This window comes from Saimiri boliviensis, chromosome 3 (assembly GCF_048565385.1).
Source record: "Saimiri boliviensis isolate mSaiBol1 chromosome 3, mSaiBol1.pri, whole genome shotgun sequence".
In the NCBI taxonomy this organism is placed as follows: Eukaryota; Metazoa; Chordata; class Mammalia; order Primates; family Cebidae; genus Saimiri; species Saimiri boliviensis.
The window spans coordinates 7,238,387-7,251,294 of record NC_133451.1 but is presented as its reverse complement, the minus strand read 5'-3'; the positions used below and the strand labels follow the sequence as shown (position 1 = coordinate 7,251,294).

At 41.6% G+C, this 12,908-nt stretch overlaps 1 protein-coding gene across 6 annotated transcripts in view; it reads right to left on the bottom strand.

The window, feature by feature from the left end:
* The window catches only part of EVC2 (EvC ciliary complex subunit 2), a 156,265-nt gene that overhangs the window by 21,275 nt on the left and 122,082 nt on the right, over window positions 1-12,908 (bottom strand). For all 6 annotated transcript variants that reach the window (XM_074395877.1, XM_074395880.1, XM_074395878.1 and 3 more), the window contains one exon: window positions 8,067-8,294. In XM_074395877.1, the coding sequence (XP_074251978.1) occupies window positions 8,067-8,294 (228 nt within the window). The remainder of the gene's footprint in view (window positions 1-8,066; window positions 8,295-12,908) is intronic.

The window sequence follows — 12,908 nt, the reverse complement described above, 5'->3', positions numbered from 1 at the left end:
TGTAATACTCGCTGTGGGCTTTGGCTAAGTACTCTGTGGAGGTTTCCTCCTATTATTAATTTGCTAAGGAGTTTTATCTTGAATGGATGTTAAATTCAGTAAAAGAATGATATGGTTTTGATTTGTGTCCCCACCCAAATCTCACGTTGAATTGTAATCCCTAGTGTTGGAGGTGAGGCCTGCTGGAAGGTGATTGGAACGTGGGGGTGGATCCTTCATGAATGGTTTAGCGCCATCCCTTTGGGGCCGTTCTTGTGACAGTGAGTGAGTTACAGTGAGATCTGGTTGTTTAAAACTGTGTAGCACCTTCCCCACTCCCTCTTCCTTTTGCTCCAGCCATGTAAGATGTGCCTCCTTCCCCTTTGCCTTCTGCAATAATTGTAAGTTTCTTGAGGTTTCCCCAGAAGCTGAGCAGATGCATTATGCTTCCCAGTCTGCAGAATCGTGAGCCAATTAAACCTCTTTTCTTTATAAATTACCCAGTCTCAGGTATTCCTTTATAGCAATGTGAGAACAGACTAATACAGAAAATTGGTACTGAGGAGTGGGCAATGCTACAAGAATAATTGAAAATGTGAAAGCAGCTTTGGAAATGGTTAACCAAAAGAGGTTGGAAAAGTGTGGAGGGCTCAGAAGAAGACAGAAAGATGAGGGGAAGTTTGGAACTTCCTGGAGACTTGCTACATTGTTGTGACCAAAATACTGATTGTGATATGGACAATGAATTTTAGGCTGAGGAGGTCTCAGATGGAGATAAGGAACTTACTGGAAACTAGAGTAAAGGTCACAATTGCTATGCTTTAGCAAAGAGACTGGTGGCATTGTGCCTCTACTCTAGAGATCTGTGAAATTTTGAACTTGAGAGTGATGATTTGCGGTATCTGATAGAAGAAACATCTAAGCAGAAAAGCACTCAAGATGTGACCTAGCTGCTTCTAACAACCTATGCTCATAAGTGTGAGCAAAGAAATGACCTGAAACTGGACTTTCTATTTAAAGGGAAAGCAGAGTGTAAAAAGTGTGGAACACTTGCAGCCCACCATAGCCAAGACAATGGGAAAAAGACCTCAAAGGCATTTCAGAGACGTTCATGGCAGCCCTTTAATCACGGGCCTAGAGACCCAGGAGGAAAGAATGGTTTCCTGGGCCAGGCCCAGTGCCCTGCTGCCCTGTGCAGCCTTGGGACTCTGATCCTTGCATCCAGCCTCAGCTCAAAGGGCCCCAGGTACAGCTTGGGCCACTGCTCAGAGGATATAAACTATAAGCCTTGGCAGCTTCCATGTGGTGTTAAGCCTGCAGGTGCACAGAATGAAAAATGAAAGAGTGAGTCTTGGGAGCCCCTGCCTAGATTTCAGAGGATATATGGAAAAGCCACGATGTCCAGGCAGAAGCCTTCTGCAGGGGCAGAGCTTTCATCAAGAACCTCTACTAGGGCAGGTTCATGGAGAACCTCTACTAGGGGAAATGTGGGGTTGGAGCTCCCACACCAAATCCCCACTGGGACACTGCCTAGTGGAGCTGTGATACGGGGGCCACTATCTTCTAGACCCTGGAGTGGTAGATCCACTGACAGCTTGCATCCTGTGCCTAGAAATACTGCAGTCACTCAACATAAGCCCTTGAGAGCAGCTGTGGGGGCTGAATCCTGCAAAGTCACAGGCGCAGAGCTGCCCAAGGCTTTCAGAGCCCATCTCTTGCACCAGCATGCTCTGAATATGAGACATGGAGTCAAAGGAGATTATTTTGGAGCTTTAAGATGATGATTGCCATCCTGCATTTCATCCTAAGATGACAACTACTCTTGCATTTCGAACTTGCCCTTTCTTTTGGCCAATTTCTCCCTTTTGCAACAGGAATATTTACCCAATGCCTGTGGCTCCATTGCATCTTGGAAGTAACTAATTTGTTTTTTATTTTATTTTGTTTTATTAAATTGTACTTTTTTTTTTTGAGACAGATTCTCGCTTCATTGCCAGGCTGGAGTGCAGTGGCAGTATCTTGGCTCACTGTAACCTCTGCCTCCTGGGTTTACGCAATTCTTCTGCCTCAGCTTTCTGAGTAGCTGGGACTACAGGCACCTGCCACCACGCCCAGCTAACTTTTTGTATTTTTATTATAGACAGGGTTTCACCTATTAGCCAGGATAGTCTCGATCTCCTAACCTCATGATCCACCTGCCTCGGCCTCCCAAAGTGCTGGGATTACAGGTGTGAGCCAATGTGCCCAGCCTTATTTTTTATTTTACAGGCTCATAGGTGAAATGGACTTACACTGTCTCAGATGAGACTTTGGACTTTTGAGTTACTGCTGGAATGAGTTACGACTCTGGGGGACTGTTGGGAAGGCATGACTATATTTTGAAATGTGAGAAGACCATGATATTTGGGTGGGGCCAAATCTCATGTTGAATTATAATCCCCAATGTTGCAGGTGGAGCCTGGTGGGAGCTGGTTGGATCACGGTTTAGCATGATCCCTTCGGTGCTGTTCTCATGATAGAGTTATTATGAGATCTGGTTAAAAGTGTGTAGCACCTCCCCCCACTTCTATTCCTCCTGCTCAGGCTATGTAAGACACGCCTGCTTCCCCTTCACCTTCCACCATGATTGTAAGTTTCCTGAGGCCTCTCCAGAAGCTTGGCAGATGCATTATGCTTCCTGCATTGCCTGCTGAACCATGAGCCAATTAAACCTCTTCCCTTTATAAATTACTGAGTCTCAAAGTATTTATTTATAGCAATGCAAGAACAGACTAACATAAAAACTTATTCTCTATATTCTAAAATCATCATACGAGTCACTCTGCTTTAATTTGTTAATCAGGTGAATTTTGTAAATGGATATTTTAATGTTAAACCAACCTTATATTCCTGGAATAAACCCAACCTGGCCATAATGTATTAATTTTTTAATAGATGGCTGTATTCTGCTATTTTGTTTTCAAATGGTACATCTGTGTTCGCATGCAAGATTGAAGTATAGTTGTTCTTTCTTGCACTATTCATGTCTGGTTTGGGTGTTAAAATTATCTAGCATGGTGAAATGAATTGAGGAATATTCCCTATTTTTCTAACACCAGGAATAATTCATATATGAGTTTGGAAAAATACCTTAAACTTTAGCAACACTCATCTACAAAACTACTGGAGTTGGGTGTCTTTTGTCTGTGTTTGGAAGATTTTAAACTACGGAATAAATTTCTTTCATGATGACAGGGATATGCAGACTTTTTTTCTATTTGAGTCAATTTTGGTAATTTGCATTTTTCTAGAAAATTTTACATTTCATTTCAGTTTTTGAATTCATATGTATTAAAGTTTCCTCTTAAAATCTTAAAACTGCTTTAGCTGAATTCTACAGATTTCCATATATCATAGTTTTTCTCTGTATTTTAACTTTCTTTTGTTATCTCTGACCTGTAAATTATTCAAAAGTATGTTTTCAAATTCCCTTATTTTTATAAACTCTACTGCATCTATTGTCATGTTGTTTTTTATACTCTTAATGTCTTTTATTTTTTTAATGGTTGCTCTTGCCAAGGGTTTGTTTATTTTATTAGACTTTTCTCAAAAGATTCAACTCTTCACTTTATCAATTCTATGGCAGTTTTGTTTTTTTTTATTTTGTTTATGCTATATTTCAGAAGAAACATACTTGTATTTGTTGAGAAGGAGTCTCGACCTGGCTCACCCAGGCTGAAGTATAGTGGCACAAACTCAGCTCACTGCAGCCTCTGCCTCCTGGGTTCAATCAATTCTCCTGTCTCAGTCCCCTGAGTGGCTGGGACTATAGGCATGTGCCACCACACCCGACAAATTCTGTATTTTTAGTGAAGACAGGGTTTCACTGTGTTGGCCAGGTTAGTCTTGAACTCCTGATCTCAGGTGATCTACCCACCTTGGCCTCCCAAAATGCATATACTTTTAAATATACTGAGGGAATGTGTTCTCTTCCCAGGTCCACAAGGGGGCATAGTTTTTAGGGCAGGAACTTGCCAGTGACATGCCCTACCTGCCTTCTCCCTCGGCTCCATCTGGGAGACTTAATGGTCTTTGTTTAACTTTGGCGCATACAGGAAAGGATTAAAGACCAATCACTCCAGTGGAAGTTTAAAGGAACTCTTTTCATTGGCAAGAGGGCTTGGAGAAGGTGGGAATTCCTTCCAGGTTAAAAGTTCCCTTATTTCACACCTCCTTGGATTCCATACTTGGGTCCCCTTCCACTAACTTTGTGGAAGCTCTTTCTCTCTTCTGGATTCCATCTTTCTGGATTCTCTCACTCACTGTGAGAGGAGCTTTCCCCCTCTGGGAACCCGTCTCACTCAGTGTGAGAGCGGCTTTTCTTTCTCCTCACTCAGTTTGATAGCTAGCTGTTTCTCTCCCTTCCCCTTCATCTTTCTCTCTCTCTCTCTCTCTCTCTCTCTCTCTCTCTCTCTCTGCCTAAGTAAATCCCTTTCTGCAAAAACGCCTTGGGGTTTGATATTTACTTGCGATCACACTGCGTCCAGTGTGGTCCCCTCTCCCATTCTTGGGTAAGTGAGAGACCAAGAGCCTGGAGCCCACTGGGGAGCAAGATAAACCTCCCCTGCACCCTGAAACCTGGAAGCAAAATCTCAATAAATGTATCACCATTTATTAGAAAATAAATATATATATTTATTGAGGTATAATATCTGTATGTTTTAGAAGAAATGTGATATAAACAAAATAAAAAACAATAAACGTCTTACTTTTTCCCCTTTTTATGTAATCTTAATTGTGAGCCTTTCTGCTTCCCTAGTATCAGTTTAGGGCATACATTTCCTTCCTAAAGCTGCTTTAGCTGAATTCTACACATTTGCATGTATCACAGTTATTCTCTGTATTTTTAGATTTCCATTATGTTATCTCTGACCTGCAAATTATTCAAAAGTATGTTTTAAAATCAATTTCTAAAATTATTTTTTTTAATTTTGATTTTTTTCTAAAATCAGTATCTAAAATCGATTTTAAAAAATCAATTTTAAAATTTCCAAAGTCAAAATTATGGACACTTTATAATCATCTTTTAAAAAATGATTTAAAATTAATTTCTCCTTGTCAAAAAGTATTAAAATAATATTGTATAGTCAATTATTTTTAACTGTTCCAATATATGCTGGAGATACACATTCGTCAGTTTTTAGTTGTAAGAGTTGTACACGTGCATTAAAACACCTTGTTAAATGTGTTCATCTCCATTTTTACTTGTGTTTCATTTAATCACTAAATCAACCACTGACAGAAGTATGCAGAAATTTCCCACTATGATAATAGATTTATCAATTTCTCCCTGTTTTAGCAATTGTTCTTTTTGATATTTTGAGTCTTTTATTAAATATATGCAAGCTTAAAATCACTATATGTTCCAGGTGAATAACACTTTTTTTTTTTTTTTTTTGAGATGGAGTTTCGCTCTTGTTACCCAGGCTGGAGTGCAATGGCGCGATCTCGGCTCACTGCAACCTCCGCCTCCTGGGTTCAGGCAATTCTCCTGCCTCAGCCTCCTGAGTAGCTGGGACTACAGGCACGCGCCACCATGCCCAGCTAATTTTTTGTATTTTTAGTAGAAACGGGGTTTCACCATGTTGACCAGTATGAAAATCAGCCCAGGTGTGGTAGCCTCACATCTGTAATCCCAGAACTTTGGCAGGCTGAGGCAGGAGGATCATTTGAGCCCAGTTGAGATGGGGTAAAACCCCATCTCCTCAAAAGTTACATAAAAGAAAAACAGCTGGGCATGGTGGTGCATGCCTCTGTAGTCCCAGCTGCTTGGAGGAGGGAGGTTGGAGGATTGCCTGGGCCGGGGAGGTTAAGGCTGCAGCGAGCCGAGATCAGGCCACCGCATTCCAGCCTGCTTGACAGAGTGAAACCCTGACTAAAAACAGAAAAAAAAAATTAAATCATTTTTGTAATATCTTTAACAGTTTCACGCATTATTATTATTTTAGATTCTGTGTTGATCACTGGCATCCCTGAAGTATTCAGGGATCTTAACCTGCTTTGGCTTGCTTCTCCTGTATGCAGTTCACCTTATCGGGCTTCTCTATGTGTTCAGTGACTTTTTTTCCTTCGATTCAGAGCTCATATTCGGCTAGACTTAATCTATGGAAATCCTGAGCTGCCCCATTCAGAAAATTTTTTTTCTGGAGAGGATTTGTCTTTGCAAGAAGACAGTTAACCACCTTGGAATTATTTTAATTTATCACCTTGGCGATTTCATGACTGGATGGCTAAAGTACACTTGGATTTGTTCCTCATGTTAGCAGAAGCCTTTGATGAAAAACTCACAGGAAGAGTTTCACCTGGAGCAGGTGCGGAGGAGGGTTTTTCCAGCAGGTGGCTTTCTCCTCCCGCCGCTCACTGGGTGTTCTAGCTAACTGAGACATCCCACAGCCTCATCTCCCATTCCTCCAATATTAATCCTCAGTCCCTGTGTTGCAGGTTTCAGCCTTTGCTCTGTAGTAAAACTGGCTTCTGAATTTGCCTGCACTTATCTCTGTGAGTTCGGATTACTCTAGGATATATCTTGCATCCTAGAGTAATTTGGGGATTTTCCATAGACCCTTGTGAGCTCACAAAGCATTAAAAATATGTGCATTCTCATTTGTCCAGCATCTGGCTATTTTGTGCAGGAATCACCTACAATGCTCGCTCACCCGCCCTTCCTTCCTTCCCTCTCTTCCTTCCTTCCTTCCTTCCTTCCTTCCTTCCTTCCTCCCTCCCTCCCTCCCTTCCTTCCTCTCTCTCTCTCTCTTTTTTTTTCTTTCTTTTAAGATAGAATCTCACTCTGTCACCCAGGCTAGAGTGCAGTGGTGTGATCTCGCTCACTACAATCTTTGCCTCCCAGGTTCAAGTGATTCTCCTGCCTCAGCCTCCCAAGTAGCTGGGACTGACAGGCGTGCGCCACCACGCCCAGCTAATTTTTGTATTCTTAGTAGAGATGGGGTTTTACCACGTTGGCGAGGATGGTCTGGATCTCTTGACCATGTGATCCACTCGCCTTGGCCTCCCAAAGTGCTGGGATTACACTTTTGCTTTCTTTCTATCCCTAACATAGCTGTTACAGTGCAGGGTGCATACTGTCTGCCCACCCCCAAAATAGTTTTAGACTTTTCAGCATCTACTGTTGTTACTTTTTAAAGAAAGTAATGAGAGCCTCACATGGCAGACTCAACTGATACAGTCCATAGATCTGACATAATGGGTTGAAGTCAGAAAGATTCCATTCCTGGCTCCTGTCACCAGCCATGTGGTCTTTACAAAGAACTTGACCTGCCACCTGCCCCAGTCTCAGTTTACCTGAGAACTGAGCATAATCGCAGTATCTACTTCACCACACAGCTAAATAATGAATCAAACGACAAAGAGCATAACTGAAAAGTAGCATTAAATTGTACCTTATTAATTATGCTTAAGTAATAATCTTAATAAATGTAACTAAATCAAGAATTATGAACACTTCAGTGAGCGCCTGTCTGTTCACAACTTAGAGACACCTCCCTCCCCATACTAGGGATTCAACAAATGTGAGGGCCTTTTTCCTCACTGTAAGTGATTATGATAATAACAGATAATAAGTGAAATTCTAAAATCTGCACAGAAAAGGCCTAAAATTAGTCACCAAAACAGTTATTACCATTGCTTTTGTTTTACGGATATACCTCTCACATTTTGGAAAGAATGTAGCATGTTGCAATAATTCTTATCATTAGAATCTTAAAAATAATAAATAACCCAATACATTGTTGCATTTAAGGTGCCGCTAATTGGAAGATACATTACTGTCTTCCCTAGCACAATGAAAGAAACAATACTGCCAGCTAAACCACGGCACCTGCCAAGTTTCGGAGATGTTAAAATCCAAAAGGGTTGCTTCTCAGAGCGATTAAATAGAGCCATCTTGGGTTGAGAGAGTGCAAAGTACTCTAATAAGTCACTTCATTTAATCCTCACCACAACCGGCAGCAGAGACAGGACAGGGGAAGACGCAGAGGCGCGTACCAGAAGGAACCAGCTCTGTCCCTCTCCTTCCCAGCGCCTGCACTCACCCGGCTGTGTGACTCCAGAATCTGCATGCAGGCCGACTTGGTCAGCGTCTCAGACGCACTCAGCTCTTCCAGGAGCAAGTCCTGGATGCTGAGGAGGGCGGTGTAGGCCGACAGGGTCTCGGTCACCCGGGCTGCCTTCTGGAACTGCAGAGCAACAAGCGACTGTGCAAAGCCTCCCTCCTGCGCCTCCAGCCGCTGTACTCTCTCCTGTAGCAATTCACCTCGGACCTGGGAGGGGACAGAAATGAACGCAAACCCAGAGGGCAGTGAGGAGGGTGGAGGAGGGCAAGCAGCCTTTCAGAGTTCACAGACCCGGGATCCTGAGGACCACCAAAGGTTTACAATGGAGACACACTGGGAACCCACAGGGAGCCACATCAGACAAGCCTGTCCCTGCTTATGAAGACGCCAGGGGGCTTAGGGAGTCCAGCCAGCCTCCATTCCATAGGCATCATCCTCAAGAGTCACCCGAGCCTGTTGCTCTCCTGAAAACCCATCAAAATCTCTCCATGTCCTAGAGGATGAAAGTTCAACTCCTTAGCGTGGGATCCAAGGAACGCCCCACCTCAGTCCCAGCAAGGTTCCCCTGGACAGGTGTGGTCGTTCCTCCGCCCCTACCCCACTCACTCACACACGGACACCCGGGACTTCCTTTCCCAGCTGCGCGCTGTGCTCTGCACACCACGTGCTTTGTTCCTGTGGCTTGGCTCTCGGCAGTGACTGCAATGTCCTCCCATCCTCTCTTCCTGAAATTCCACGATTTGTCTGTTGGGTCTGTAGTTCCCAACCAGCCCCTCTGAAGCATTCTCACTTCTCTGTTTCTTTTGTTCCATGTAGGCTTTAAGCCAGGTGCCCAGGGTTTACTTGACCTCGGGCAGGTCATTAAGCTCTGCATGGCTACATGTCTTCATCTCGAAAGCAGAGACAGTAATACCATCCGACACACAGAGTTTAGCTTACTTTTTATCAAAACATCTTAACTGAGCTATAACTTCTGTACAATAACCTGCACATAATTACAGTACACATTGTGATAAATGTTGACGTACTTCTACCCCTATGAAACCACCCCCACAACCAGGGTAGTAAACACGTCTATGTTCTAGGTAACCCCACCCCCTCTCCCCCACTCAGCAACCACTGATGTGCTTTCAGTTACAATGGATGAGTCTGCATTTTTTAAGAGTTTTCTATAAGTGGAAACATACAGTATATATTTTTTTGTCTAGCTTTTTTTTGAGATAGCGTCTAGCTCTGTCACCCAAGCTGGCGTGTAGTTGTGTAATCACGGCTCACTGCAACCTCCACCTCCTGGGTTCATGTGATTTTCCTGCCTCAGCCTCTGAGTAGCTGGGATTACAGGTATGCAGTAGCATGCCCAGCTAATTTTGTAATTTTAGTTTAGATGGGGTTTCACCACGTTGCCCAGGCTGGTCTTGAACTCCTGGCCTCAAGTGATCCACTGCTGTGGCCTCTCAAAGTGCTGGGATTACAGGCATAAGCCGCTGTGCCTGGCCTTTAACTGAGCATAATTATTTTGAGATTCACCTTTTACCATCTTCTTCTGGGTTGAGCATCTCTTAAGCTTCCCCCTTCCCTCCCTTTGTGGCTTTATTAGCTATAGCTCTGTTTTGTTATTTTAGTGGCTGCTTTAGGGTTTATAGTACACATCTTTGACTTATCCCAGGGTATCTTCAAGTGATATTGCATCACTTCACACGGAGTACAAGAGCCAAAAATAAAATTCTAAGGTCCTCCAACCATCCTCTCAGCAAGGGGATGTCAAAGTTATCCTGAAAAACTAGTTCAGGCCATGATGGGAAGGAGGAGCTGAACATTCCTTCTTATACCTTCCTTCCTTTTGAAATTTCAGGTAGAACAGACTCTTGAAGTCTGATAAGAAACATTTAGAATACATTCTCTCTGAAGCCTGCTACCTGGAGGCTTCATCTGCTTAATAAAAGCCTTGGTCTCCACAACCCCTTAGTGTAACCCAGATGTTCCTTTCTATTGACAATAACTCTTTCAGCCAATTGCCAATCAGAAAATCTTTTAATCTCACTATGATCCGAAAGTCCTCACTTTGAGTGGTCCCATCTTTCTAGACCAAACCAATGTACATCTTCCACATATTGATTGATGTCTCATGCCTACCTAAAATGTATAAAACCAAGCTGTGGCCCAATCACCTTGGGCACATGTCATCAAGATCTCCTGAGGCTGTGTCATTGGTGTGTCCTTAACCTTGGCAAAATAAACTTTCTAAATTGATTGAGACCTGTCTCAGGTACTTTTGGCTTACAACCCTTATGCTAATTGACTTCCCTTTCTTGCTTCCTGGTCTTTATGCTATTTCTGTCATACATTTAATTTTACATGTGTTATAAACTTCACACTACTTTGTTACTATTTTCATTGAAACAAGTCAGTCTTTAAAATGTTCTTGTATTGAAGTGAAATGCACATAACACAAAATTTACTACTTGAAAGTCAACAATTAAGTGACATTTAGGATTGAGTAGCCCCCACCTCTATTTACTCTGAGGACATTTCACCATCCCCAAAGCAAAAGCAAACCCCACACCTCTTAAGCAATTACTCCCCAGTCCTCCCACCCCAAGTTCCTGGCAACTACCAATCTTCTGTTTCTATGATTTTCCTTATTCTGGATATTTCATATAAATGGAATAACAAAATAGCAACCTTTTGTGTCTTGTTTCTTTTACTTAGCATAAGGTTTTCAAAGTTCATCTACTTACTGTATCAAAACTTCATTCCTTTTTATGGCTGTATAATATTCCATTGGATGTATGACCAGTAAATTTTTGGAAGATTTTTAAAATAAAAAGAGAATCTAACATATGTACCCATGTAGTTACCATTCCCAGTGCTCCTTTTTTTGTGTGTGGTTCTAGATTTCTATCTGTTATGAAAATCCTTCTGACTGATTTCCTATAAAATTTCTTGCAGTATGAATCTCCTAGTAATAAAAACTTTCAGCACTGTATGTCTGAAAAAGTTATTTCATCTTCATTCTTGAAAGATATATTTTCTGAACAAAGAATTTTAGGTGGCAGGTTTCCTCATTGTTTTGAGGACATTCCTCCATTGTCTTCTTACTTGCATTATTTGAAATGAGAAATCTGCTGTCAACCTAATCTTTGCTTTGTAGTGTACATAATACATCTGTTTCCTTCAGTTGCTTTTAAGGTTTTCTCTTTATCAGTGGTTTGGAGCAATTTGATTATCATATACTTTGGAAAAATTGTCCTCAAGTTTCTTATGCTTGGAATTCACTGAGCTTCTTAATTCTGTGAGTTTATAGTTGTCATTAAATCAGGCAAAATTTTAGACATTAATTCTTCCAATATGTTTTTATCCTTCTTTTTCTCTCTCCTCTTCTCTAGGAATTCCAACTACCCACAGATTTAGGCCACTTGAAGTTGTCCCATGGCTCACTGGTACTCTATTCACTTGCCTCTGTTTTCATTTGAGACAATTTCTGTTGCTACATCTTCAAGGTATTTTTTTTTCTGCAGTTGTTAATTCACACACACACACACACACACACGTGTATGTATGTGTATATTCAAATCAAACTTCTAGAGAAGAAAAATATGTGTGATACAGATGTAAATACAGACATATAGATATATCTTTTTATGTCTTCCATATCTATACTTAATGTTTTCTGAATATATAAAACAATTATAATGACTGTTTTACCCCATTTATGGTGGAGGTTGCAATATTGTGTGTGTGAAAAATCAGATGTTGGTGCTCACCTTGAGCAGTATGATATAAATAACTCCCACAGCTTAATGTTCCAATAATGGAACACTAGGCATAAATGGTTTAATGCCATTCTCTGTCAATTCTAACATTTGTGTCAGTTCTGAGTTGGTTTCAATTGGTTAATTTTTCTTCTCATGAGGAGTTATATTTTCCTGTTTGTTTCCTGTTAACTGAACTATAGACATTGTAAATTCTACCTTGTGGGGTCCTGGATATTTTTATGTTTCTATAATTGTTCTTCAGCTTTGTTCTGAGATGCAGGTAAGCTACTTGGAAACAGGCTGATCTTTTGGGTTATGTTTTTAAGCTCTTTTTGGGGGGACCGGTTTAGGGCTCATTATTTCATTGCTAAGGCAAGACCTTTTGGGGACTATATTTGATGCCCTCTGAATTATGAGGCTTTCTGGTCTGGCTAGCAGGAACTGCCACTATCCCCAGCTCAGTGTGAGTGGTGTGTACTCTTCTAAGTATTTTGGGTGGTCTTTCCCCTAGCTTTGAGTAATTTTCTTCCATCAAAGTGTTTAGCAGGTCTCAGCAGAATACTCAAGGGGACCCAGCAGACATCTCTGGAGTTCTCTCTGTGCAGCTCTTTCTTTTCTGGGATTCTGTCCTGTGAAATCCAGCTGACTCAGCTTCCCCAAATTCTTAGCTTTGTCTTTTATACTCAAGTAGTCTACCTGAATAGACCTCCTGGGCTCCTTCTTGCTGTGCCTCAGCCTGGAAACCCTTTGGGAGCAGTGCGTTGGGGCAATGACAGAGCTGAACTCCTTTATTTCCTACTTCTTAGGGATCAGTTTTGACTGCTATATAGTGTCCTGAAAAGCACTGTTCCATAGATTTTGTTTGTTTAGTTTGGTTTTAGGTGAGGGGTAATTCTAATACTTTTTATTCTCTCTTGGTCAGAAGCAGAAGTCTCTCACAGGGTTATCCTGATTATTAAATAATCTCATACTTTTAAGTGCTGAGAACAGTGCCTGACACATTGGAGTATTTACAAATGTTGCCATTGTTGTCCTTGGTGGTGCCAATGTAATACTCTTATTACTG